This window comes from Heliangelus exortis, chromosome 22 (assembly GCF_036169615.1).
Source record: "Heliangelus exortis chromosome 22, bHelExo1.hap1, whole genome shotgun sequence".
NCBI classification, from domain to species: domain Eukaryota; kingdom Metazoa; phylum Chordata; class Aves; order Apodiformes; family Trochilidae; genus Heliangelus; species Heliangelus exortis.
The window spans coordinates 10,250,452-10,274,299 of record NC_092443.1 but is presented as its reverse complement, the minus strand read 5'-3'; the positions used below and the strand labels follow the sequence as shown (position 1 = coordinate 10,274,299).

Sequence of the window (23,848 nt, the reverse complement as noted above, 5' to 3'; positions counted from 1 at the left end):
CTGAAGTCCTGAAAGAATAAAAACCCGCCCCAGCCCCGGCATCAAGCCCAGCGCCGGGTGACCCGCACCACTCACGGCCTCCCCGGGGATGCAGCCCCCTCCCGCACCTCCTGCCCGCACCCCCCACACAAGCAGAAGGTTTCGAGGCTCCTCAGTCCCAGCCCCAGCTCTGAAACCACTTGACTGGAGGCTTCGGTCCCTGCTTCAGCATCTGCTCCCCAGGTGACAAGGACGATGCTGTCCCCGGGGCTGGGGGGCTCTGAGGAAGCACCCAGGGACTCTTTGCCTTTCTTCAATTCCCCCCGCACCCCACATCCCTTATTCAGGACTTTATGAGAGAAGAGAGTGAAAAAGGCAAATCACACTTTGATCTGCAGCTGCTGCCACAGTAACACGCCTCAGCTTTGAAATGTTTTCTGCTGCTAACACAGCTCTTGCAACCCAGCTGCCTCCACCTTTGATAATGCCACACAGCCGAGAATCCCCCCCCAGAACCCCAGCCAGGCCATTAACACCCCAGGAAAAACGCTTGAAGCGACAAATCTGTTTGAATCACCCAAGTTTTTAGGGGGTTTGCAGTGCTTTTGAGACTTGAAGGGATCTGTCATGCTCTTCTTTATGATGCACAAAGCTTTGCCAATGTTATTTCCCTCATCGTTCTGCAGAGCCTGTTTGTTTGTTTTTTTAAAAGGCCTGCACAGAGTTTGCTCTGCTTTCAGTAATATTCAAACACCCACATGAAACAACTGCCTCCCCCACCTGCATTCCCAAGAGCCTTTTTAAGATGATGCCAAAGGGAGCACCTGCTTCCTTATGTCCTCTGAAGTGCCATTATTCAGCAAATAAGAAATGATCTACAAGCACCAAACTATAATTTGTCGATTTGCAAAGAGATTGCAAACACCAAATTACCAAAGGAGATCCAGGTAAGGAATTGTTTCTCAGGACAAGAGGAGGATGGACACTGTCTCCCATTTCACCAGTGACGCAATGGTCAGGTTTAGAGTTCCAGCTCTGTCTTACTCATAAGAAGTTTCTCTGTAAAATTATTTTATCAGTAGAAGTCCTCCTTTAGAAATCTCCTCTTGAAGTATAAAATAAATCCTGTTACACAGGCAGAAGTTTATTTCCATGAAATCCAGTCTTCAAAACTCTACAGTGACACAATTGTTTGTGCTCTGGCCTGCAGAAACTCAGACGATCTCATTTTTCCAGGAAAAAAAACAAAACTTGAAAACTACAAACCACTTAAGATTCAAAAATTCAAGTTCTTCAGCTTTTAACCTTAAATCCATGCAGCAACAGAAGCAAGTCAAGGACCTAAGTGCAAGAGAGCTGGAATGTTTCCCCTCCCTTGCCTCTATTTCACCTCTTGGCTGGAAAACTTACCCTTGTACCAGTCCTGATCCCATGGGGTGTCCTGCCTGCCCCACTGAATCACATTGCTTTCTGTCTTCAGAGAGAATAAGCCAGGCTACAGTTATAGATGGAAAATTCTCATTTTACATCCTTTTCTACAAGTCACGATCCAGAGGAACCTCCAAAGAAGGCTTTTATTTCACGCCACTGAAAAGTTTGCATTTTCAATGACAGTTATTACAAATAAAGAAGGAAATGCTCACTTATCAAAACATCCATCAAAAAGCAGTGTTAGAGACCAAGTCTTCTTGCATCCCTTTCTCTCACAGCATATAGGAAATATAAACAAGCCATACAAATACTTCACATGCACAGTATCCTTTCTTTTTACATTCACTTGGTCAATTTACAAATAATCCCTCTAGGCAGATAGTTAAAAATATCATACAACCACATGAGTACAAGCTTCACTTTATCCCTCAACTTTCTTATGTAGATGTAGAAATTCTCCATGGCACAATAAAAATGTATGTATGTCTATACTCACACTGTCCAGTTCATCTAAATATAATAAAAACATTTTAAATGCACTGTTCTGGTTAGCATAAAATGACAATTTATGAATCATGAGGGACAAAAATCCCTTTTCTCTAGAAGGGTGGATAAAAGTAAAAATGTACATTAAAATTACAATCAGATTTTAAGAAGATTCGTTAAACAAACCCCAACCCAATGTTGTGCTCTTTCCATCATGAAATGTCTTAAGGTTTATTATAGAGATTTCAGAGTAAATTGAATGTATTTTTCCAATTCCATGAATTTGTTCTTTTAAAATAAAAAATTCATTTTTAAAAACTTCTAAAAATCAAGTTCAAACACAAAGGGTAAAAAGCAGCTTTCAGAACAAAGCAGTGGAGAAAATACTGGTTTTGAGACATTCAGAAAGCAACCTGGGTGCTTGAAGACTTTTAAAACTAGTGCAAAATTAAGGTAACAAAAGGTGGCACAAAAAGTGTATTTACCTCAGTCTTCAATATGAAACCAAAAAATCATATATGCCTATCTTTGTTTTTCCCATTCTTATCCTGTGTACCTGCAGTTGTTGATGTGAGCTCACTTTCAACCAGGTCCATTTTGCAGTTAAATTTGAAGATCACAAATTGTTTAATCACTCTCTTCACTGGAGTCAAAAATGTCACTGAGATGGAAAGCTTTTTTCTGCTGCTTGGCTGTTGAGCTGTCAGAGCTAAGCTTTTTCTGTTTCCTTCTTTTTAAGTCTTCTTCAAATTCTGGCAGTTTCTTTTCAAAAAGATAATCAATAATTTCTTTGAAAAAAAGAGAGAAAAAAAAAAAGTAGTCTTAATTGGATCTGTAGGAGAACTGGATGCCATAGGGAACTGGGATCTCCCAGACAGCAATTATTTTGTTAGTGTTAGCTACAAAAAAAAAAAAAAAAATCTCACTTTTCTGTAGTAATCACAGTGCCTGCAGGGTAGATCAGACACATATGTACATGCAAAGATTAACAGCACAGTCAGAAAGAAAACTTATATAAGAGGATGATAGGTACTGCATGAGGATGCCACTGAAAGTAAACTTATTTTAAAAAGCATTTAGTAAAATAAGTATGAAGTCTGATATTGTAGCCAACTTATTTCTGGGAAAGCTAACTAAGAAAGCATTGAACTAGAACATACATCCTCTTACATTCAAACAAAACCCTTCAGAAGTATATGCAGACAGCTGGGATACTGACCAGAAAAAGTCTTTTTCTGCCAAAAAGGAACACAGGTGACTTTCAGCTTGTAAAATTTTGCTTGAACATACTCTCTGGGGACATCTCTGAAAAGAGAACAGTTCACAGAATCAGTAGTGCAAGAACCATCACAAGTTTAGTCACTGCTGAGTTATCCATTCATGAGAGTGCCAAACAATATCAAAGCTTTAGGTAGAAAGGATGGATTCAAATCCTGATCTAAAGTTTTCTCTACGTGTTGATTAACACTTGAAAAAGCCTTTTACCTAAGAATGCAGCACAGACACTATAACAGGGTTAGTACCCAAAATGTGCTGGGAATACACCAAGGGTTTTCTGCAGCAGTTAAAATCAAATTTCAGAGATTTTAGGCATGGTTTATTGCTCAGTACTATGCAGGGTTATAAAACTCTATGTTACCAAACTAAATGACTTTATCTGCAGAAATCCAAGAACTCTGATGCCTTAGTTGAGTTCTTAAGACTCCACTTCAAGTATCATTTGAAGATAAAAAGATGAAGGAAAAAAAAAGTTTACCCAATAGTGTTACTGAGTTCTTCCCAGTTTACTTCATTAGCATCCTCCACTCTCATTTCATGCAATCTGTGAATAGAATACAGAAGCAGTTTGCAGGCAGAATCCAAGAAATCATTCAGTAATGCTCAGAGCTCTCCCTCAGTCAAAACTCACAGGACATTTTATCCCAAGAACAAGTGGTTGCAAAACCTGTAGGAAACCACAGGCATGTTCTTACCCACAGACTTGTATAGACACAACTCAGAACAGAAAGAGATACAAGAGCATTCCAGTACCTCTGAACTTTACCTTTTAATAAGATTGATCTTGGCTTGCAGTGCTTTGGTCCCCCTGTATAACTGCTGCCCTTTGGTCATCTTGTTTGTCAAAATTGTATTCCTTTGGAAATATTAAAAAAGAGATTTCTATCATTCCAAGCATCAAAGAGTCTTCCAGGTGCTACTTCTGCCACAGAGAAGCAGCAATAAGGTCTCACTGTCACAGCAAGAAGATGACTTAATACACTGAGCAAAGAGTTATTTATTTGTCTCAGACACATCTGAAACCCCTCACGAGTACTCTGCAATCCACTTGTTACCTCTTGCACCAAACAATCATTGTGGTACAAACACTTCTGCAAACTGGAGTTAAATACTCCCCAGAACACGTTTTACCATCTCAATTTAGTGCAGCTCAGCACAGGAACCTTACCATTTCTGTTTACATTGCCTCCAGTATCGAGTTCCCACTTTAGCTTCAATCTCAGTCCATGGAAACTTCTGGAACAGCTTCTCACGGTCAATCAAGAGATCTCTGCTGCATTTTCCTGATGATGTAAGAGAATTTGTATCTTCCAGTCTTTTCCTGATCACCTCCTCCACTGCATGCATTAACTTCTGAATCTCCTCCTTTGACCAAGGACCATAATTAATAGCTGCAATTTAAAAATAAGGTTTAGTATATATATGTGTATATATATAAGTATAATGTAAAGTATAAGTATAATGCATCATTAAAGATTAGGGGAAAAAAAGCAGAAGAGCAAATTGCACTGTTCTTATATACAGGCCCAGCTTTTAACATGCTTCCTAGAAACTCTTCCACATGCCAGATTTGAGAGAAGAGTTCAGGCTTATACTTAAAGGATTGCACTGACTCCTGGGTTCCATCTTTTAAAACCTGGTTGCCAAATTCCTCCTGCCCTCCCCCAAGAACATCTATTTAGATGCCAGTTCATTTAATAAACACTTGCATTGGTTCCACTTCTTTTCCCTTTTCTACCAAGGACTGTTCTTACCTCTTCCATGTGAAAATGCCATCAGTGGTCTGGAAAAAAGAACCTCCACCACAAGTTAGTTTTGCAAAGCAAGAAAAAAATTCACTCCAAGGATTATTTCCTACAGTTTAGGGCACATACAACACACAGATAAAGTAACCTGCATTCCACAGAATGAATTGTTTTCCTGAAGATTACACACCTGACTTGATTTCAGAGTATTTCATAGCAACTGAGAGGTTAGAACGGGACATCATCCCAGCAATCTTCTTCCAATCATTGCCATACAGAGCATGATACTTCTTTAACTTTTCTTTTTCTTCCCTACTGTACCTGGTTGAGTAAATGGGTAGAGCTGTAAAGTCCAACCTTTCCAGTATTTGTAATCTTTACACTCCATGTCACTCATCAGCACCATTCCAAGCAATGTTTTAGAGCAGAGGTATTGATAAGCCCCTCAGATCAGTCACAGCAACAGGCACAAATGGGAGAGATTATACCAACTGAAATCCATTTCTCACACACAGATAAACACCAGAGACTGGTATTAGCATTCAGAAACTTTTTCATATTATTCCCTTACCTCCCTTTATAATTATTTGGGTCAAACATCTTCCTTGCTCTATAATATATCAGCCTCCAGGGTCGTGGTATCCCCTCAGCTAGGAGGAAAATGATTCATTATTAAGAAACATTTCTTCCACTGCTGAGGCCACTTTAAAAAAGGCCAAAACAAATCCAAAACCCAACAGCATACATTTTCACAACCATGCTGTCAATGATACACTCTCCATTCATAAAATGTACTCTACAACATCACAGTAACTGCACAGGAATTAATCTGAACAGAAACCTCTCAGGATCTTAAAAAAATGGAATTATTATCACTGTGTTAAGACTGTGAATGCTGACAGCTGGTAAATAACTGTGTGGGACATTGGATCAAGAGGGTATTTTAGTCTCTAAATGCTTCATGCCCAAGATAATAAAAAGGTTATGCTGTACAGGTTACCAGCTCCATGCTCTCAGCGTGTCCCTTCTTGTCCAAATTTAGCAACATTAGTGCTTCTCAGTAAAAAATTATTTTAGAAAACACACTGTGATACCAACAGGTTGTGGAACACAACATTCAACTTGAAAGAGAACTTAAAAACTTACAAATTTTTTCACAAAAGAGATGCTCTGCTTTCAAGCGACTGATGGTTCCTTTGTCTTCAGGATACCTCGAGGTGAAGAGGAGCTTTTCAGCACTGTCTATCCCAGTAACCACCAAGAACTCCTCAACATTTTTCCGGATTTGATTGTTTTCCTTCTCGGAAAATCTGCCAAACTTGACAGCAATACCTAAAATATACAGGAAGTTTTATTAAAAAAAAAACAAACAAATAAAAAAAAAGAAGCCAGGCTCTGGACTGACATTTCAGCTTTTAGCAGAAGTTTAAGGTAAGATCAATTAAGTCTAAAGGCAAAAAAAGAAAACTGAAACAAGTCAAAACAAGAGCTGGGAGCAAGGAATTTATGCATAAGCTTTGGGCTGTAAATGCTCTGGGAAGAAGATGCTACAAAGCAGAGAAACAGAAAATTAGAACCAGTGGAACGAAGTGAGCCCCACATGATAGAGATCCAAGCACCAGCACAGCCACAGAGTCTTTCCTCACTGCAACAACAGCTTGAGAGCTCACCTTGTCTTTTAAATTGTTTAAACCTTGTTAAGTCTCTTCCAGCCATCTTCCTGATTGAACTGTCTGATATGTTCTTCACATGAGGAATGAACTCTTCCAATTCCTGTTTTGCAGTGTCCAAATCCACAGCTGAAGACACAGTGGAGTTCAGGGTCTCCTCATTATCCAGACTGAGCTCATCAGAGGCTGCCTCTTCAGTAAAGGAATTATTCCTGTCCTTCTTTCTCGATGCCCAGGGGCCTGGTGTCCTGATATTAGAAAAAAGATTAAGATAAAATACACTGCTAGAGCTCCAAAGCAGAGACTTCATCAGTATCTCTACCATTAAAGGAACAAACATGTTCACGGAATAAAGAACAAGGAATATTTTACACATCCACCTCCTCATATTTTTATAAAATAACATACAAACCAGACTGAAATAAAAGCTGGGACACAAATAATGAAACATATCTGGTGGTGGAAAAAAAAAACCAACAAAACCCCTGGACTTACATTGTCTCAGACTCTGAAGAGCTTTCTTCTATGACAAAAGCCCTGCTTTTCTTTTTTTTCCTGGCACACCCTGGGGCTTTCCTTTGGGCTGCTTTAGTGCCCTTGGAAACATGTGCAGACAAATCCCTGGGATCTTCCCTCCAGCCAGGAGAGGAGTCACCAGCAGCATCTTCATCCAGTGGCTGCAGCAGGGACACAGCTCCCTCCCTGGCAGGGGATGGCAAGGGGGTGTCTGCCTCCTGCTTGTGCTGCTCTGGGGGTGACAGGGGCTCCTCCTGCACAGCTGGGGTCCCGCTGCCTCTTTTCTTCTTTTTTTTTGGCCTTTTACACTCATTTCTATCCCCTGTGTCTGAGGCTGGCAGCTCATCCTCCTCATCCTTTCCTGACAGCTTATGATTTCTTTTCTTCTTCACCTTTTTTGGCCTTTCACACTCATTTTTATCCCCTGTGTCTGGGGCTGGCAGCTCATCCTCCTCATCCTTTCTTGACAGCTTATGTTTTCTTTTCTTCTTAATGGTTTGTTTGGCCTCTGGGTGAGCAGCAGTGCTCTCTGGGCAGCTGTCAGAGCTTTGCTGCTTCTCTGGGTCACCAGCTCTGTCCCTCTCATCCCCTGGGCTCTCACTGTGCTTCAGCTTCTTTTTTTTCTTTTTTTTCTTTTTCTTCTGGGAAGCAGCTCCTCCAGTGACCTCACTGCTATTGTTTTCCCCTCCTAGACAGGAATTATCTAACAAGGAGTGCTGCTCCTGCTCCTGCCTCTGGATTTTGTTTTTTTTCTTCTTTTTACAGCTTTCACCTCTCTGTGCTGCTTCAAACAGCAGTGGAGAAGCTGGGCCCAGCTCTGTGTTTTCTGCCCTTCCCCTTTCACCATTTTCACATTCCTGGTCGTATTTTCTTTGCTTTCTCTTCTTCCTCTTTTTGAGGAAATGGAAACCTTGAGCTTGTAAATCATCTGCAGTTGATTCTCCTTTCATGTTTTTTCTTACCTTAAATGAAACACAGGAGTTTTATTCAAGTGCTGTAATCCACGTACCATTACACAGAAAAGAAACAAACAAACCCCCCACAGAAATCACAGCATCAGAGAATGGCAGGGGCTAGAAGGGACCTCTGGGGCTCATCTAGTCCAACCCCAACTACCCAACTATTCAATATTTCATTAGAGCAGACAAAAGCAGCACTTACTTTTTAATACAGCTAATGTTGGAAGGTGACTGTGACAGAGTGGCCCCAAACAGATGTGCATCCCAGCTCTGTTCAGCCTTTCAATTGCCTTCCTGTAACAAAGACAACACTTTAGTAACCACAGCTTTGCCTGGCTTTTGAACACCTGTGCAATGGCAGACTGCTGGGTCCAAGTCCATTTGCTGCAGGAAAAAGCAACAAGACAAAAGTAATTAAGAAATATTCAACCAGCCCATGCTAAAGACAAGTTTTCTAATTAGAAACTTCTGATTGGCTTTGCCCAGGCCCAGCCACGACCTGCCAGCTCCCATGGACTCTGTAACCAGAATTAATCTGTTCCTCAGAGATAGAGAATTACAGCAGGCAGGAAGTGATTTTTTTTTTTTTTTTAAGCACATTTTCTACAGCCAGTACCTTAAAACCACCTAAGAAACAACATCCTGTCACCTCAAAACCACAAGACCTTGAATGTCCCATGCCCAACACTCTCTGGCACCCACCGCTACCAGGCAGCACCTGGGGACAGTCCCCAACCCCCCAGCACCCACAGCCAGTGCCAGGGCCACAAACCCCAGGGCAGGCCATGGGGCAGAGCCTGCAGCTCATCCCCGCCCCCCGTTACCCTCCGCCTCCCTCCCAGGGCGGCACCCAGAGTAACCCCGAGGCCTCTGGGGAGCAGCGGGCTGGGCCGAGCCGGGGAAACCGCAACCCCCTCGGCAACCTGGCGCCCTCCCCGCCGGGCTCTCCCCGCCCCACCTCAGGCGGCGCCCCCCCAGTGTGCCGGGGCCCCCCCGGGTTCCGCCGCTCCCTGAGGGAACCGCAGCCCCCCCCGCACCTCCACGCCGCGCTGCGCTCCTCCGGCGGCAACACTGCCCCCCCGGCAACCCGCTACCGGCCTCTGCGTTCCTCCTCAGCGGAAGCGGCTCCAGCCGGAGCCACCAACGCGACGGACCAACGGCGTGGCGGTGGTTGCTAGGAGACGGGGCGCCGCCATCACCCCCTCCCCTGCCCACAGCGGATCCGCAGCCCCCCGGACCGACCCTCCCGGCCCCCTCGGCGACACAGCGAGCACACGGGCAGAGCGACACCGCCCCCCTCACCCCCCAGCGCCGGCTTCCCCCGTGGTGCGGCCAGGACGGCGACATGGCGGGCGACAGCACGGCCCCCCCGCGGCGGCCGCTGTGCTTGGCCGAGGTGGAGCCGGGCACCGAGAACGAGCGGCTGGGAGTGGCCCGGGACAGCATGTTGCGCAACCCGCTCATCCTCAAGGTGAGCCCCGGCGACACCGGTCCGTTCCTGCCCTCCCCGCTCCCTGCCCGAGCGCGGATACCTTCCCCCTCCCCCCCCCTTCCCCCCATCCCAGGGCCCCTCGAGAGACGGGGCCGTCCCGGTCCCCCCGGGCAGCACCCGCAGTCACACAGGGGACGAGTTCCCCGTTAAAACTCCTGGAGAGCCACAGCGGTTGGAAAACAAGTTGCTCCCCCCCGTCCCGTTAATTGTTGTAAAAAGAAGGGGAAAAAACGTTTCCTCGCTACTCCTTTGCGTTTTATCACCGTTCAATGCCCGGTGCCCCGGCATGGTGAGGGCTGCTCAGGGATGTCCTGGGGCTGCTCTCTGCCACCCCTACAGCAAGAGAGGTTCTGGGGAGTGACAAACTATCCCCTTAAAGGAGGATTTTAGATGGGCTGTGAAGGTTCCGATCACTTCACAGAACTCCTGACACTTCTCCCTTTGCCTGACCCGTTTGTGTTCCCGTCCGGCGGAGAGGCTGAGCTCCGGGGGGGGGCGGCTCTGGAAAGCTTCAGGCTTCGGTTCCTCCTGCCAACCAACATCCCCAAACACAGAAAGTGAAGCATTAGACCCCCAACTTCCCTGGAGTCCCCCGGGGCAGCACCCGAAGTGCAGCTCCCGTCCCCTGGGTGGCACTCACAGAGCAGCTCCGTCTCCCAACCCTCCCTGGCCCCATCCCAGGGGGATGGACACACAGACCCCCCCTCCCCGGGATCGTTGTTCTGAGGGTGCAGACGGAGAGGAACAGCGGGGACCCCCCCTCTGGACCGGCTGCACTTTTCCTCTTCTCCTGGTGAGGGCAGCCGGTTCTGCTCAAAACTCGGGGGTTCCATTCAGACAGCAGCAGCAGGCTCGGAAGTCAGCCCTAAATTTTTTATTTGGAATACGACCGAAAATTTGAGTCTTGCAACACTGAACACTGTACAGATGTGTATATGGGTGTATAACTCAAAATCTTATGAATCGATTTGGGAATTACATTAGGAAGGCAAAGGGGAAAAGTTGATTTTTGTGCTATCACTCAAAAGCAGCTTTACTTTTTCAAATCCTAAACTTCTGCTTGGTTTCTTTTCTCTGGATCCGGTAAGTTTGGTAGGGGTGGAGGTATTTTTGCTTAGAAGTGGAATCTGGGTGAGGTTTCCTCTCCACCTGCCTCTCAACAATACGGGCAGAGGCAAATGGGGTGAATCCCCCTGGGATGGAAGCAGCCTTCCCCCATCCCTCCAAATTGTTTGTCTTTCTTTTTAAAAAATGTTACAGAAAATAGATTTTTTAGGCGATGCATAAATATGAGTCTGAAGAACAGGCAATTCTGTGGTGACTGAGGTATCATTTCAGGCATTGGGTTGATCCTACTTATTTTTACACTTACTCCTGTAAGTGTAAAAGAAGATCCCTGGGAAGATCCCAGGGATTTGTCTGCACATGTTTCCAAGGGCACTAAAGCAGCCCAAAGGAAAGCCCCAGGGTGTGCCAGAAAAAATGCATTTACATTCCTTAAATTGAAATAAGTATAAACCACCCATCAGCACCATAAATCCCAGGTCTGTGATGGGAACACTGGGGTGATCCTACAAAGGGCAGCTCCTCTCCTGCCTGTATGTTGCAGGTAAATCATGGGTGGTCATTAGGATTATGTTGATTTAAGTGGCAGTTTTTGCCTCTCTGGATGGGGGTTTTGGCCAAGAGCTCACTTGATGTCTTCTCTCCTCTTGGGTCCAACAGTTTGCTCAGCCTCAGCATTTGAGTTTGAGTTTTTTCCTTATCTTGCAGAGCATCCTGGCACTGGGGTTTTTGAGCACTTGTGGGTCATGGGATATTTTAATAAGACTTAAACTGGATTTTGGCTATCTCACTGAGTGAAACCAAAATTTGAGCAGATTTTGAGGAAAGTAGTGTTCAGTCTTAGTGTTCTGGACAATTATTCTCTCAGAGTATGCTGGCAGGAGGTTTCTCCCTCACTGCCAGCCAGCTGGTAGGGATGTAAAGAGCTCTGCACCCACCTGATGCAACCTTTAGCATGGTGTCACTGAGCTACAGGATGCTTTTACCCTTGGAGTAAGCAGTAATTTCACCCCATGGTAATTTATGTTGTCAAGTGTGTTCAGTAAACTGCTGACCCTCTGCCAACCACCTCCCCACATTTGCCTGGTGCCCATGGAATGCTGAATTTTCCAGGGTGTCCTTGGCTTCCAGGAGGTGACAGGGACAGGGTGGCACTTGGCCAGTCCCACTCACAGCAGCAGCAGCAGCAGCCCTCAGCCACATCTCCCCTTCAGGCTTCCAGCTGCAGCCTGGGATCTCTTCCCCTCCAGGAGAGCCTTGAGGACCTGGAATTTTGGGGAGATTTGCTGCAGGGGATGCCCAGCAGCCCCCACCTCCCATGCTGTGCAGTGCCACCTGAAAACACCAGAATAGTTTAGAGGAAAGGGACAAAAGGGTTTGAGGTACAAGTGCTGCTGGGACGAGTGCTTCTTGCACCAGGGAATGCTCAGCTGCACCAGGGACAGCAAAGGACCAGGAACCTGAGGCCCAGTACTGATGGATGGGGCTCTTAGTCCTTGGTAGTCCTCCAAGTAGCTCTCAGTCCCCAAAAAGCACGTGTGACAGACCTACTCCCACAGGACAGACCTAACAACAGGAGCCCCTGCTTTCTCTCCCCTATCTTCTAAAAAAGGCACCTCACACCCAAAAGGAGAGCACTGCACAGGCAGCTGCTGTGTTTCTGACTGCATCTCCTGCCTCAGCTCTGCCCAGCCCCATCCTCCTCCCAGGATGTGTCTGCACATTCTGGCTGTTGCAGAGTAAAAGCATCACCTTTTCACAAAAAGATTTCCAGGGGATGAATGCTGCAGTTTTTGCTGGTAGAATGCATGATGAGTTTTAATGAATCAAGGAATTAATTTAGTTTATCAATATATATTTGCTGGCAGCATAAAACTGAGGAAAGTATTTCATCTACTGATGCCAGCAAAAAATCTGAGCAAAGCATTTTTGGTTTGTTTGTTTTTACCAGTAAAAGCCTGAGCCAAGCACTTTTCTCAGCAGAAACTTACTGAGAACTACTGTGTTACAAAAATCAGCCAGCTCAGAGAAGGAACCAAGACTTCTCCACACTTAACCCCCAGCACTCCTGAAGAAGTGGCCCACACCAGTTTGGTTACAGTTCTATGAACATCTTCTGGATAGTAGGCCATAATTAGCTCAACATATCACTGCCAAAATCTTTGTGTCACCAGCCTGGCATGGGACATATCCCTGGTGTGCAAAGGTAAAGAGAAACTCACTGACCCCCATGCCAAAGCAGCCCCTCACCTGTCCAAGTGAGGCCAAGGGACACGGAAAAAGTGGGAAACCTCTCTCCAATAAATTCCTTCAGAGCCCAGAGGACTCCACCTCATCCACAGAGCCCCAGCCACTGCTCCCAGCATTAACAATTGTTTCAGAATCAGTGGTTTGAAGGAGGAAGGTGCTGGTGCTGTGAAGGATGGGACAGGCTGATGCCAGCTCTCAATCCCAGTTCACCAGGCTGCTGAAGAGACAGATTTAGCAGAAGTTTTCAGCACTACTTGAATGTGCATCCTTTGTTTTAAGAGCTTCTTATTTACATGACAACTGCTGCCAGGCTCTTTTTATTGATCTGAATACCTGGCCTTTTAGGGTTTTTTTTCCTAAGCTTTTCTCTCCAGCCCAAAGAGCTGGATTTTTTTTTTTTTTTTCCCTAAATCAGACTGAATACAAAAGGTACAGGACTTAGGTGTTAAAATTTCAGCAGCCACAGTCTACAGGTGAAAAATACATCATCAAAAACCTCATAAAGCCACAGGAACTGGCACACTGATCACTTTAGTTTTAGCAGTCCCAGCAGGGGAAGGATAAACCAGGCCAGGGGGACTGAGCTGCCCTTTTCCCTGGAGGAAGGGGACACGGGTGGGCTCAGCCAGGAGCCCTCTCCATGCCCAGGAGAGCAGCTGGGTGCAGGGGATGGCAGGGCACCAGCCTTGGGACTCAGCTCACTTTGTAAATACCAGGACAGAAATCACTCACCACATTTTCCTTTTTCCTTTTGTGCCCATTGAACCTTACTCTGTGGTCACTTACACTGTGAAGTCTTTCTGAGCAGTCTGACTTGTCACAGACCAAACTTTTTTTTCACTTGTTGCAAACTCCTTTTGGTTTGGGGAGCAACCCATGGGAAAAAAAAAGAAAGCTAAGAGAAGGAGAAACAGGTGTTTTATCAAATTAGAATTGTGTCACATGAAATGAAAGTAAAAGCTCTAATCATGCAAGAGACAAAGATGGACAAATGCATGGTGTGAGGAGGATATTGCAGCTTTGAGCTGTAACTGCATCGAAAACATCTCTTGAGCAGTAATTACCAAAAGGGCAGCTTTTCCATCACTCCCAAGCTGAAGCTTTTGTAACTAGACCTGCATTGTGGCCACACCAGAGCTCTTACACCTGAATGTGGTGCTCAGCTTGTGAGCCTTTAACCCTCGCCTTCCGATTTGGGGCGATTTTGTTTGTTTCACCTCTGCAAATCCGCTCATCTTTACCTCTCCTGGCGCCTGCACAGCGAGGAGCCAAGGTGAACCTGGAGGATGCTCCCAGCTCACCGAGCCCTTTCTCAGGGACTCTTTTCTTTCAGAGCCAGGAGGCATCGCTCACCTTTCCCAGTCCTTGTCCCCCTTAGCGCCAGGACCGCCAACCTGCGCGGAACGAAAATCACGGCTTAAAAACCACACCTGGATGCTCCGGGAGCGGCTATGAGAGGCTGCAGGAACCCTGCGTTAGGAGCAGAAGCTGCATGAGGGCTGGGGCTGGCAGAGCAAAACCATTCCCTGTCCCCAGAGCAGCTCCCGGGAGCGTGGGGAGGCAGCGCAGATCCCACGGTGCCCCGCGCACCTCTGCCTCTGCCTCCCCCGCCCCCGGCGCTTCCTCCGCAGCCGCCTCCGCGTTCACCGGGAGCTCCGGAGGTGGCGGAGGCTGCGGGCACCATCACGGCCCCGCAGAGCATCTCCTGCCCGGGGACCTTCCCTCCCTCAGGGCTCGGCTTTGGTGCTTTAAATACCTCTGCTCCCTCTCCTCATCCTCATCATGACTGAAAATCAGTTCGGAGTCTGCTGAAAACTTTGTCGGGGAGCAGGTTTTGGGTCGCCTGTCCCAGTGAGTGACCCCGGGAAGGCAGCAGAGGAGGCTCAAGTGCTGGGAGCCGTGGTTGCAATAAGGTGGCATTTTATTTGCTGTTAATTACACTCCTTACCTCCAACCACTTCATGTGCTGAAGATCCCTGCCTTCTGTGCTTGCAGCTTGGGGACGCTGAGGATTAATTAGTGTTTATGCAGCATTTTGTGTGGTTATTACTATTATTATTATTATTATTATTATTATTATATCACTACCGCTATTATATTTTTGCAATCTAAGGCCAGTGTTGTGCTTTTAAAAATGCATTCTGCAGGATCCAAACAGTGCAGCTCAATAATTCATTAGAGAAATAAGCTAATGAAGGGCTGGTTAGTCAAATAATCATTAGGTTTGGTTCCGAGCTTTGTCTTTCCAATGCTCCGACTTCCAAGGGTTTTCTTCTCAGCATGAACCCATTTAAGATTTTAAATGAATTATTTGGTACACTAAAAATTAAACTCCTCACGAGCTTTAGTGCCCCCCACCCCCATATTTTGCACAGACACCACTGAAATAAATAAGGCATTTCCAAGAGGCAAGCAAACATTCTGCATGAATGAGGGTAGTGGGATTTTCTCCTGGTTATTTGAAGACAGGAGTTGGGCAGCAAAATGCCAGCTGTGATCAGTGGGCAGAGGGATGGGAGCAGCAGCACCGGGCAGTGGAAGCTGCTCCCTCCCGGGAGCTGCAGGCAGGATGTAAAAGCAAGCAAAAGGGCATTTTGATCCTTGATGTGAACAAAACAATGCAAATTGGTGAGACTAATAAGCCCAGAAACATTACAAGGTGAATGCCTTTTATGTTCCTGAAAATCTTCTATGTTTATTTGTCTAATACAATGGAAATAGAGCTTCAAAGGCCCTTTGATTTAGAAGTGCATTACTGAAGTCAGCCAGCACAATAATAACCATTAGACCGAATTGTTGCATTCTGACCCTAAAACAGCATTGTCATAGCAGAGAATATCTGAACAGCCTCTTGCCTGAGTTGTTGGGGATGTAAAAGCAGAAGTTGAGCTAAAAGAAAGAAAATTGTAGGCAGAAGACAAAAAAAAAAAAAAATCTAAGAAGTCACAAATGGTTCCACACACTTGCAGCCCACGCAGAGCTGCAGCAGGCTATAGGGTTTTATGCTGAACTTGAAACTCAGGCTTTGTCATCTAAAAGATTTAAGAAACTTCAGGGAAGAGCCAGCACCAGTTTATGGCACTGGTCCCAAACCACATTAAGCCAAGAGATGATTTCCAGGCTAATTCGAATCCAAGACACCATGCAGAAATTGAAGGATATTCCAAACCCCAATTCCAAAATCCTACCTCAAAATCTTTCCCTTACTCACAAACCCCTCTCTGAGGACAGAGGACCCAGCAGCAGCACCAGAGTTTGTAAGAGCACAGGAACATCTAAGCCCTATTGCCTCAGCTTCCCACCCCACCAACAATAAATATCCCTCCTTCTCTTGGAAGAGACACAGGAAAATCTACAGAGCACAGAGGAAAAGCTGGCCAAGGCTCTGCAAGGACCATCCTGGACGGGAGAGCACTGGGCAGGCAAGCAGTGGGCAGCTGCCCAAATCAAAGGTGAAAAGCTCTTAATTTTTCAACCTTTGCCACAATGATTTCCCCCTCTTTTTGAGGGCTGCCTGGCAGAATACAGAGCAAACAAAGCACGTTCGTGGCTATCACAGGGACCAATATTTTCAGTTCCACATTTTTGCAAGTTTTTAGCCACACTTTCCCCAAGGGTGGATTGCTTTCCATGCAAATTCTTAGAGATGCTCTTATGCTTAATTATTGAATTTGAAAAGCCTCTGTCATCTTGCAGGGAATGTTTTGTTCTTGCTTGGCTGCTCACATTGTACAGATTAGACAGAACCTGCATTTTGAGGATATTTTCTTTTTTTTTTTAACCTTTTGTTCTTAATAAAACAAATTACATTGGCTTTTCTACTCACATTTATTTGAACTAACATAGATAAATGAAAGTGGGACCCTATTACTAGTTTTGCAACACCAGCCTTTAAGAAAACTTCAGTATCAGGGGAAACATCTCAAGTTTGATTATTTTTTTTTTAAGCAAACAAATGTGCTTTTTTTTTTATTTTTAATGCCTGAAAATCTTACAAGTGAAATTTGATTAAAAAGAATCATGCAATTCCCAGGCTGGAGAGGATGGGCGAATCAGAAAAGCAAACACAGCAACCCGGGTATTGCTTGGTGAGTAGCAAACTAGCTGGCAAAATAAAGAGGGGTTTTTAATCACCAGCTTCATGTCCCTCCCCCAGGTAGAAGATTCCCTTTGTTTGCCACACGCTTTCCAACTTCTCTTTACATTTCCTCTCTCCATCACCCTCCTGCTCGCTGCCCGGCCCCTCCGGTGGTTCCCAGGGGATCCCAATCAGCTGGGCAGAAGGACTGTAACTACACTAATTACCGTGTATTACAGTAACTACACTAATTACCCTGTATTACAGTGTGTTAAAGCTCTAACAGACAGGGAAACCGAGTTCTGCCCCCAGGCAGGGCTGCAGCCATGGGGGTGCTCAGCCCCCCTGAGCTGTGCCCTGGATCCAGGGAGCTGCACTGGGATCCCATTATTCCCAGCACTGAAAAGCACAGTCCCAGCTCACACTCCCAGTTAGTTAGCATTTAGATAGGCTGGGACGGGGGGCTGTACAATAGGCATCAAAGCTGAACTCTTGGTGCAGTGAGAGGGATTAATTTCTTTAACCAACATGCCTGCTCTGGCCTATCTCATTACCCTGCCTTGTCAGTGGCCATGTTAGATTTGATTGAAGATTATACCATTTAGGCCTTTCCCCTGTTTGCCACAGAAATCGGGTCCATTGAATTGCACATTCTTCCATGGGCCCCTGTCAATACTCGGTGGCCTGAGCCTCTAATTCTGCTTCATTTAAACTTCATCAACTTTTCCAATCAAGTGGAAGGATCTGAAATAGGCTCCGTAAGCAGAAAGGCCCTTTTTTCCTTTTGTCAGATAATTTATTCCGTTTTCTCTTTCTCTCCCCCTCGCTTCCCCACCTCTTTCTCTTCTTCTTCTTTTCGCTCCCTTTCCCTGATGCTGAAAATGAGATTACAGTATTTAAATGACTATGATAATCAATCGGGGGACCTTGAGCCGAGATTGAGGTTAATTTTTCTTAGCAGAACAAAGAAGCGTGATGCCATCAGGGATTTGAAGGTGCAATCTGTGTTTCATGCTTGTATTCCTTTCCCCCCCAACCAGAAACTGTGGTTTTAGGAGTCTTTTCTTGTTCCTAACTAGGCAGTTGTTGTGATTTTTAACAGAAGCAACTCCTAGGAGATAAGAAATGTAATTTTGGGCTGATAAATAGCTAACTGCCTTCAATCAACTATTTTAATAGGGAAAAAAATATTCAGTTACACAGTATGACTGCAGATCTAATGATACTACTATCGTTACCTTATTTATTTTTAAATATACTTGGAATAATTTTCATTATAGCAATTTCAGTGCTCAAAGTAGTCCTTATAACCTGCACAGGAGAGTTGTGAACTTTTAACTGAATAGCCCTTTAATCCAGCCACTCTCTCTGCTTACCAGCTTTCTTGGCTGCCTGGAAGAAAGTCAAAACTTCTGCCATGATTTTGCTAATCTGAAATGGAATCACTTATGTTTGTCTTAAAGCCTGCATTGAAATAGCTTGTTAAGTCTTTAGATGATGTATTTTTGGCTGTAACATGCCAGCATTCACTCACCTGGATCTTTCCCTTACCCTCCTCAGACAGGCAGAAAGAGAAAAATATGCATTTCTTTGCTTCCATCCTAGCTGTCTTGTCAGTGCTGTTTTACATGCTGCCACCCAATGTTATCTTTTATTTGTGTCAGGAGAGAGGATTTGACAAGTTCAGTATACAATGTTCATTTGGCAAGGCAAATTTTTCATACCAATTTTGAGAAGAAAATGAAACCATCTTTCAACACAACGTGCAACATCATTTTTGGACAGACTTATTATGAGAAGAAGAATTGCAAAACTTTATTTCCCTGCACTATCCAAAAAAACCCAAAACAAAACAAAACAAAAAAAACCCCAAAACAACCCTGGAAATGAGACATTTAAACACAAAAAGAAATGCATGTATGAATGTTTGAGGCCATCAGTTTGTTTTAGAAATAAAAAATAACCACCAGCTGCTGTCAGGTAGCTGTGGCCTCCTTTTTGTTAATCAGATGCTGCTGGAATTGGTTGCATCATAATGTAGCTTTGTTTCAAATCTTTTAAGCTGTCAGAAGCTGGGGATAGGCAGACTGACTTCAGAAGTTTGTCAGCATTTGCCAAGCAAAACATCCATTAGCCACCCACAGGCAGGCTGAGGTTTGTACAGATGCCCCCGGCCTGAGCAAGAGAGGGATGGGGGGGATTTCAAAGAGCTCTGGGTGCCTCCCCTGCCTCCAGAATCCCAAATGTAACTCCTGGCTCTACTAAATACTCTGAACAATCCAATTAATGGGGGAAAAAAAAATCTCATTGCAAATTCTGCTGCCCCATGGGTGTATGAGTTACGTGGGTACAGCAGATTCCCCAGGGATGAGATTTTGGGGTTTGGCAGCCTCACACCACAATGGGCTGCTGGGCCACAGGGTGCAGCTGCATAGTGAGAACCCAGGACAGTTAAATCACCACTGTCTAACATGCACTGGGAAAAGGCCAAACCTTCACTGGGTGACAAGTTCATTGGAGCACCCAGGACTCCTGGAATGTTTGGGAAGTGCAGTGAGAGCCATGTAGGACTGCACATCCTCTGTGTTCTGCAAGGCATCAGGAAACCCCAGCCAGCAGTGGGATTTGGGATGCTCTTTGACGCCCCAGCTATGACCCTCTGTGGGTTTTACCCCCAACAAGAGAAGTCCCCACATGCCTGTTCAGCCCCACAGACTTGTAAAAAGCTGTGTGTGTGTCTCAGGCAGTGGTTTGCCCTGACAACCTTCTCTTTTTAAGCAAATGTTGACTCACCATGGGGAAATTAAAACTCCATTAGACATTGGCACATTGTAGAGCAGACCCCATTACAGCGGTCGAGTTGCAATTAATTGGTTTCCTCAGATATTACTTAATTCTGGGAAGGTACAGATAGCTGGGAAGGACAAGGCTGATCTAAACAATAATTTCCTAAAATAACATAATCTAAATAAACTAATGAAGTGATTACATAGTTATTAATCTAAATATAGAGAACAGTCGAAAGAAAATATTGGGTATATAATAACTTAGAAAAAAAGACCAGAGTTAATACCATCCTGGTCAGACTCATCACAAGGCAATCAGCATTTTGTGTTTAAGTATGGGTGCTGGTTTAGCAGCTTAATTATATTTCATGGAAATACTTGTCATTTCAAAATCTCCTGCTTTCTTTTGGTCTGTTGTTTATACTACTTTACTTTTCAACACACAGATGGATGGGGCTACTGAAGGTTTGGAGGTGGTTTGTTTTTTTTTAACTAAAGTTGATGTTGGGTCAGGAAATACAGAGTGAAATAACCAGAAAAAGAAACTCCCTTGCCTACAGCTGGAATCATTAGTAACTTGGAAACTTTCTGGCCCAGGGAGGGACCTCCAGAGGCAAGTCCCTCTGCAGAGAGGCAGCAGGGATTGGGGCACCCACTGCACCAGTTCCTTGGGTGCCCTGGGGCTCCGGGGAGCTGTGCAGCCTCCTCACAGCCTCCTGCCCAGGCAGGGAGCAGATCCAACATCTCCCATGTAGCTTTTCAGTGCAAAGCTCATTTGTTTGCATTATCAGGGCGAGAAAATATTTGGCTTCAGGAGAATAAATAACTAGGCCTTATAAGTCATTAAAAATGTATTATAAGAAAAATACAGTGCAGCTATAAATAGAAAACAAAACAACTCCTATATAAACTTTCACAATTACTGCTACTCAGACTATTCCTCACTCTCTGGTTTTAAGGGAGTTCAGAATCCCTGATCTCCAGAGACTGATACCCCTTGGAGCTGCAGCTTTCCTTCTCAGGCACTGGCACTGCAGTGACCCCCGTTTGGAAGATGAACATTTAAGGACAGTAACTGCAGTCTGTGACTAGAAAGGAGCTGTCCTGGAACTTTGCTGGTTCCCACACACACACCTTTTTTTTTTTAAAGTGGAAGTATTTTACTTCTAATTCAGTTCCATTTGTTGCAGTTACTTCCATAAAAGACATCCCTTTTCCCTTTTTCTTGCAAACCTCCATGGATACAGATCTTGACTTAACATGAGATGGACTCTGTGTAGCAATACATTAATCTTTCAGTAATATATCATTACAGTCTTCCTTTTTGTTATTACTTAAACAGTAGTTCATGTAGGTAAAGCCACTTATACCTACTCATTTTTAAAGCTTTCTTGAGGAACATGCACATCTTTTGAAGAAGCCAATATTATCTCCATCTTCTGCTCAGTGCTCCAGCTGAAGCCAGGGTTAGTTTGCTCCGCCAGCCTCTCCCAGTTGGGGTCTCATTGCTCACCTCCCTCCTGCAAGGCTCCTTGGTGTGCAGCAGTCCCTTTAATTTGGGAATTTAACAAGTAATTCTAAATTGGGATGCTGGAAAATCTGTGATCCTATCTACCATGTCTATCCTATCAGATGTGCTTCTGTGCTTTCACTGCCTTGAAAACAAAGGGGAAAAGTTGAACACATGGTATCCTCAGCTAGAAAGGGCTTTGCTGTAAGAGGATATTGAGTTGTTTTATAAAGCCCAATATTACGCTTGAATTATGCCTGAATAAGGAGAAAGGACATTGTTAAAGAGCCCTAAACATTGACCATAGTGGATCTTCTTTCTTCCAAACCTTTCAGGGGTGTTGTTTTTGGCTCTTAATGATTTGGTATTGTATTTATAAGCCAGCAGGGTAATCCAGAGAGCAGCAGGAGGGGCAGTTGCCTTAAATAAAGCTTTACAATACTGCTAATTAAAACGATCCTTCCTCTCCCTGTGATGACTAATGAGACAGAAAGGAGAACCGGGGAGGGTTAATGAAAATGCTGCCACGAGATTGCCTACTTTTAATTGGTCTTTTTAATGTTTTAATCTCCTTTACGGTGTGGGGATGGAGATGGAGAAATTGTCTTTCAACCTTTCTTCTACCATGCCAAATAGGCTTGTAATGCATGGCATGTGAAACATGCATTTCCAGCTATATAACAAGGGTCTGGAACTGAGAGTCAGAGACCAAGCACAGCCACGAGATGGAAGAAGCTATTTTGGACTTAACTGAGAAGGGAAACAAGAAATGCAAAACCTGTTTTTTAAACTCAAGCTTCCAAAACTCCAAGGGAGCATCCGCACCCCAAGGACTGAGGCTAAGATCTATTGTGAAGGATTGGCGCTGATGGTCAGTAGTATTTAGAGCTTTAGGTCATGATGCTCTGTTAAATGCAATATTTATCCCCTGAGCATGTCACAGTTTGCCTCAGATGTCAAGAATTCAATTAATATTCTGTTTAATAGAACACACCATGACCTAACCTTTTAATACTCTTAGTACATCTCAACCTTCCTTATTAGTGTCACTCTCTAACTTTCCTTCTCAGCTGATGCATCTAACCAACTGGGATGGGCAAATTGGGAGCAAGGACAGAGAGAAAGAGATTTAAATTACTTTTGGACCTCACTGTGAGGATTCAGCAGCTTTATCCTCTGTAAAACCTGGTTCACAGGGGGTTAGCACACCCCACTTTTCCCATTTTTATGGAGTTGACATCTTGCAAGTTTCAAATTTCTATCATCTCAAAAACATCATCACAATTCTCATGGTTGGAGCCCACCCAGTGCTGCCCTGCCCCTGCTCCACACCACATTACCAAACCAAGGGGCAGGGGAAATGACTCAGTGGGAAACATCTGCAGGGTGGAATCTTTGCCTTGAAATGTTGTCTGTGGACTGTGATGGTGTTTCAAGTACTCAGAGATTTTGGAACTGGCACTGCAGACGTTTCCCTGCATTGCACCTGAAAATTGTCTCTGAAAGAGAGATCCCTCGACTGCATCAGGATTTTTCAGATCAGACTAGAAAATCCCAGGTCTCCTCCTGGTCTCAAGTCTATGAGCACACAGGGCTGGCTGCCTTCTGTCCCCTGTCACAGGCAGCAATGTCACAGCAGCCCAGCTCCACCAGTTTGCTGCTGAAATCAGAGGTGCAGAGCCAGGCTTTGCCATCTTTGTGTCACCTCTACTGGGCTAGGGGGACAAAGCCATAGAAAACACTCTGAACTGTGCATTTTGGATCATATGAAGCACAAGACAGGCTTAGGAATCTGATAGTTTGGATATCTAGCTTTTTTTAAAGAGCAGAATTAATTTTTCAGACTCCTAATTGGGATCTGCTTCAGCCCCAATATCTTCCCCTGTGCAAGAGCACGTTAGAAATGGGAAGCAATGGAAAATGGGTGTTTTAAATTATTCCCTATCATGTGGCCTTTACAGCTGGAGAAGTACTAAATAGCAAAAGGGTTTTTTTTTGTTGGTTTCTTTGCTTGGTTGGGTTTTGGTTTTTTGTTTTGCTTTGTTTTTTGGAGGCAGCATTTGCCTGAGCCGAGGCAGGTGGGCAGGATGGGGTTAGCAGTGCTGAGAGCACCTGCCTGGGGCTGGGAGGGGGCCACCCTATTACCACACCTCTGATTCCTGTAAGATTTGTTGGGAAGATCAACCAATAAATACAGAGGCTATACTGCAGCTCCTTAGAGTGAGAGGAAGAACAAACATCGTGCCAGGTATTTTCATGCAACTATATTCATTATTTATGCAGAAGAAGAGATATTTCAGGAAAACAGAGCTGAACCATGAGTGACAAGGTATCTTTCCAGAGCGCAGGGTGCAGGAAAATTGCACTGAGGTTGACAGCTTTTTAATGTAGAGTCTCTATTTCACTGAATTACTGCATGTTGGCATTTCGAAAGTACAAGATGACCTATTTATTAGCTGTGAATCAAACAGAAATTACATGCTAGAAAAATAAAAAAGTTGTATGTTTCTTCCAGCTGGTACGATGCTTATCCTACAGAAATAATATATACACAAAAGAAAACCTACAAACAAAGGATCATCAATCACAAGGCACTAAATTTA

At 44.6% G+C, this 23,848-nt stretch overlaps 2 protein-coding genes and 1 long non-coding RNA gene across 7 annotated transcripts in view; 2 read left to right on the top strand and 1 right to left on the bottom strand.

The window, feature by feature from the left end:
* Positions 1–1,539: 1,539 nt before the first annotated feature.
* Positions 1,540–9,164, bottom strand: TTF1 (transcription termination factor 1). Of its 5 annotated transcripts, none has more exons than XM_071765861.1 (12): positions 9,102–9,163; positions 8,267–8,358; positions 7,085–8,067; positions 6,590–6,837; positions 6,066–6,251; positions 5,491–5,569; positions 5,110–5,240; positions 4,343–4,565; positions 3,941–4,030; positions 3,653–3,718; positions 3,116–3,201; positions 1,540–2,684 (listed from the first exon to the last, which is right to left on the bottom strand). In XM_071765861.1, exons 3-12 carry the CDS (start codon positions 8,053–8,055, stop codon positions 2,524–2,526), a joined length of 2,241 nt encoding a protein of 746 aa, XP_071621962.1. In that variant the 5' UTR covers positions 8,056–8,067; positions 8,267–8,358; positions 9,102–9,163; the 3' UTR covers positions 1,540–2,523. The 5 variants fall into 5 exon arrangements, with proteins under 5 accessions (XP_071621962.1, XP_071621963.1, XP_071621964.1 ...); XM_071765862.1 differs by having other exon boundaries at positions 8,267–8,448; positions 9,102–9,135; XM_071765864.1 differs by having other exon boundaries at positions 2,658–2,795; positions 9,102–9,164.
* Positions 9,165–9,214: 50 nt separating this feature from the next.
* The window catches only part of CFAP77 (cilia and flagella associated protein 77), a 56,002-nt gene continuing 41,368 nt past the window's right edge, over positions 9,215–23,848 (top strand). The window contains exon 1 of the mRNA XM_071765866.1: positions 9,215–9,535. Within this exon, the coding sequence (XP_071621967.1) occupies positions 9,410–9,535 (126 nt within the window). The 5' untranslated portion in view covers positions 9,215–9,409. The remainder of the gene's footprint in view (positions 9,536–23,848) is intronic.
* LOC139806371 (uncharacterized) lies at positions 15,949–23,753 on the top strand. Its single transcript, XR_011730223.1, has 2 exons — positions 15,949–16,959; positions 21,122–23,753. It is a non-coding gene; the product is annotated as an uncharacterized lncRNA (long non-coding RNA).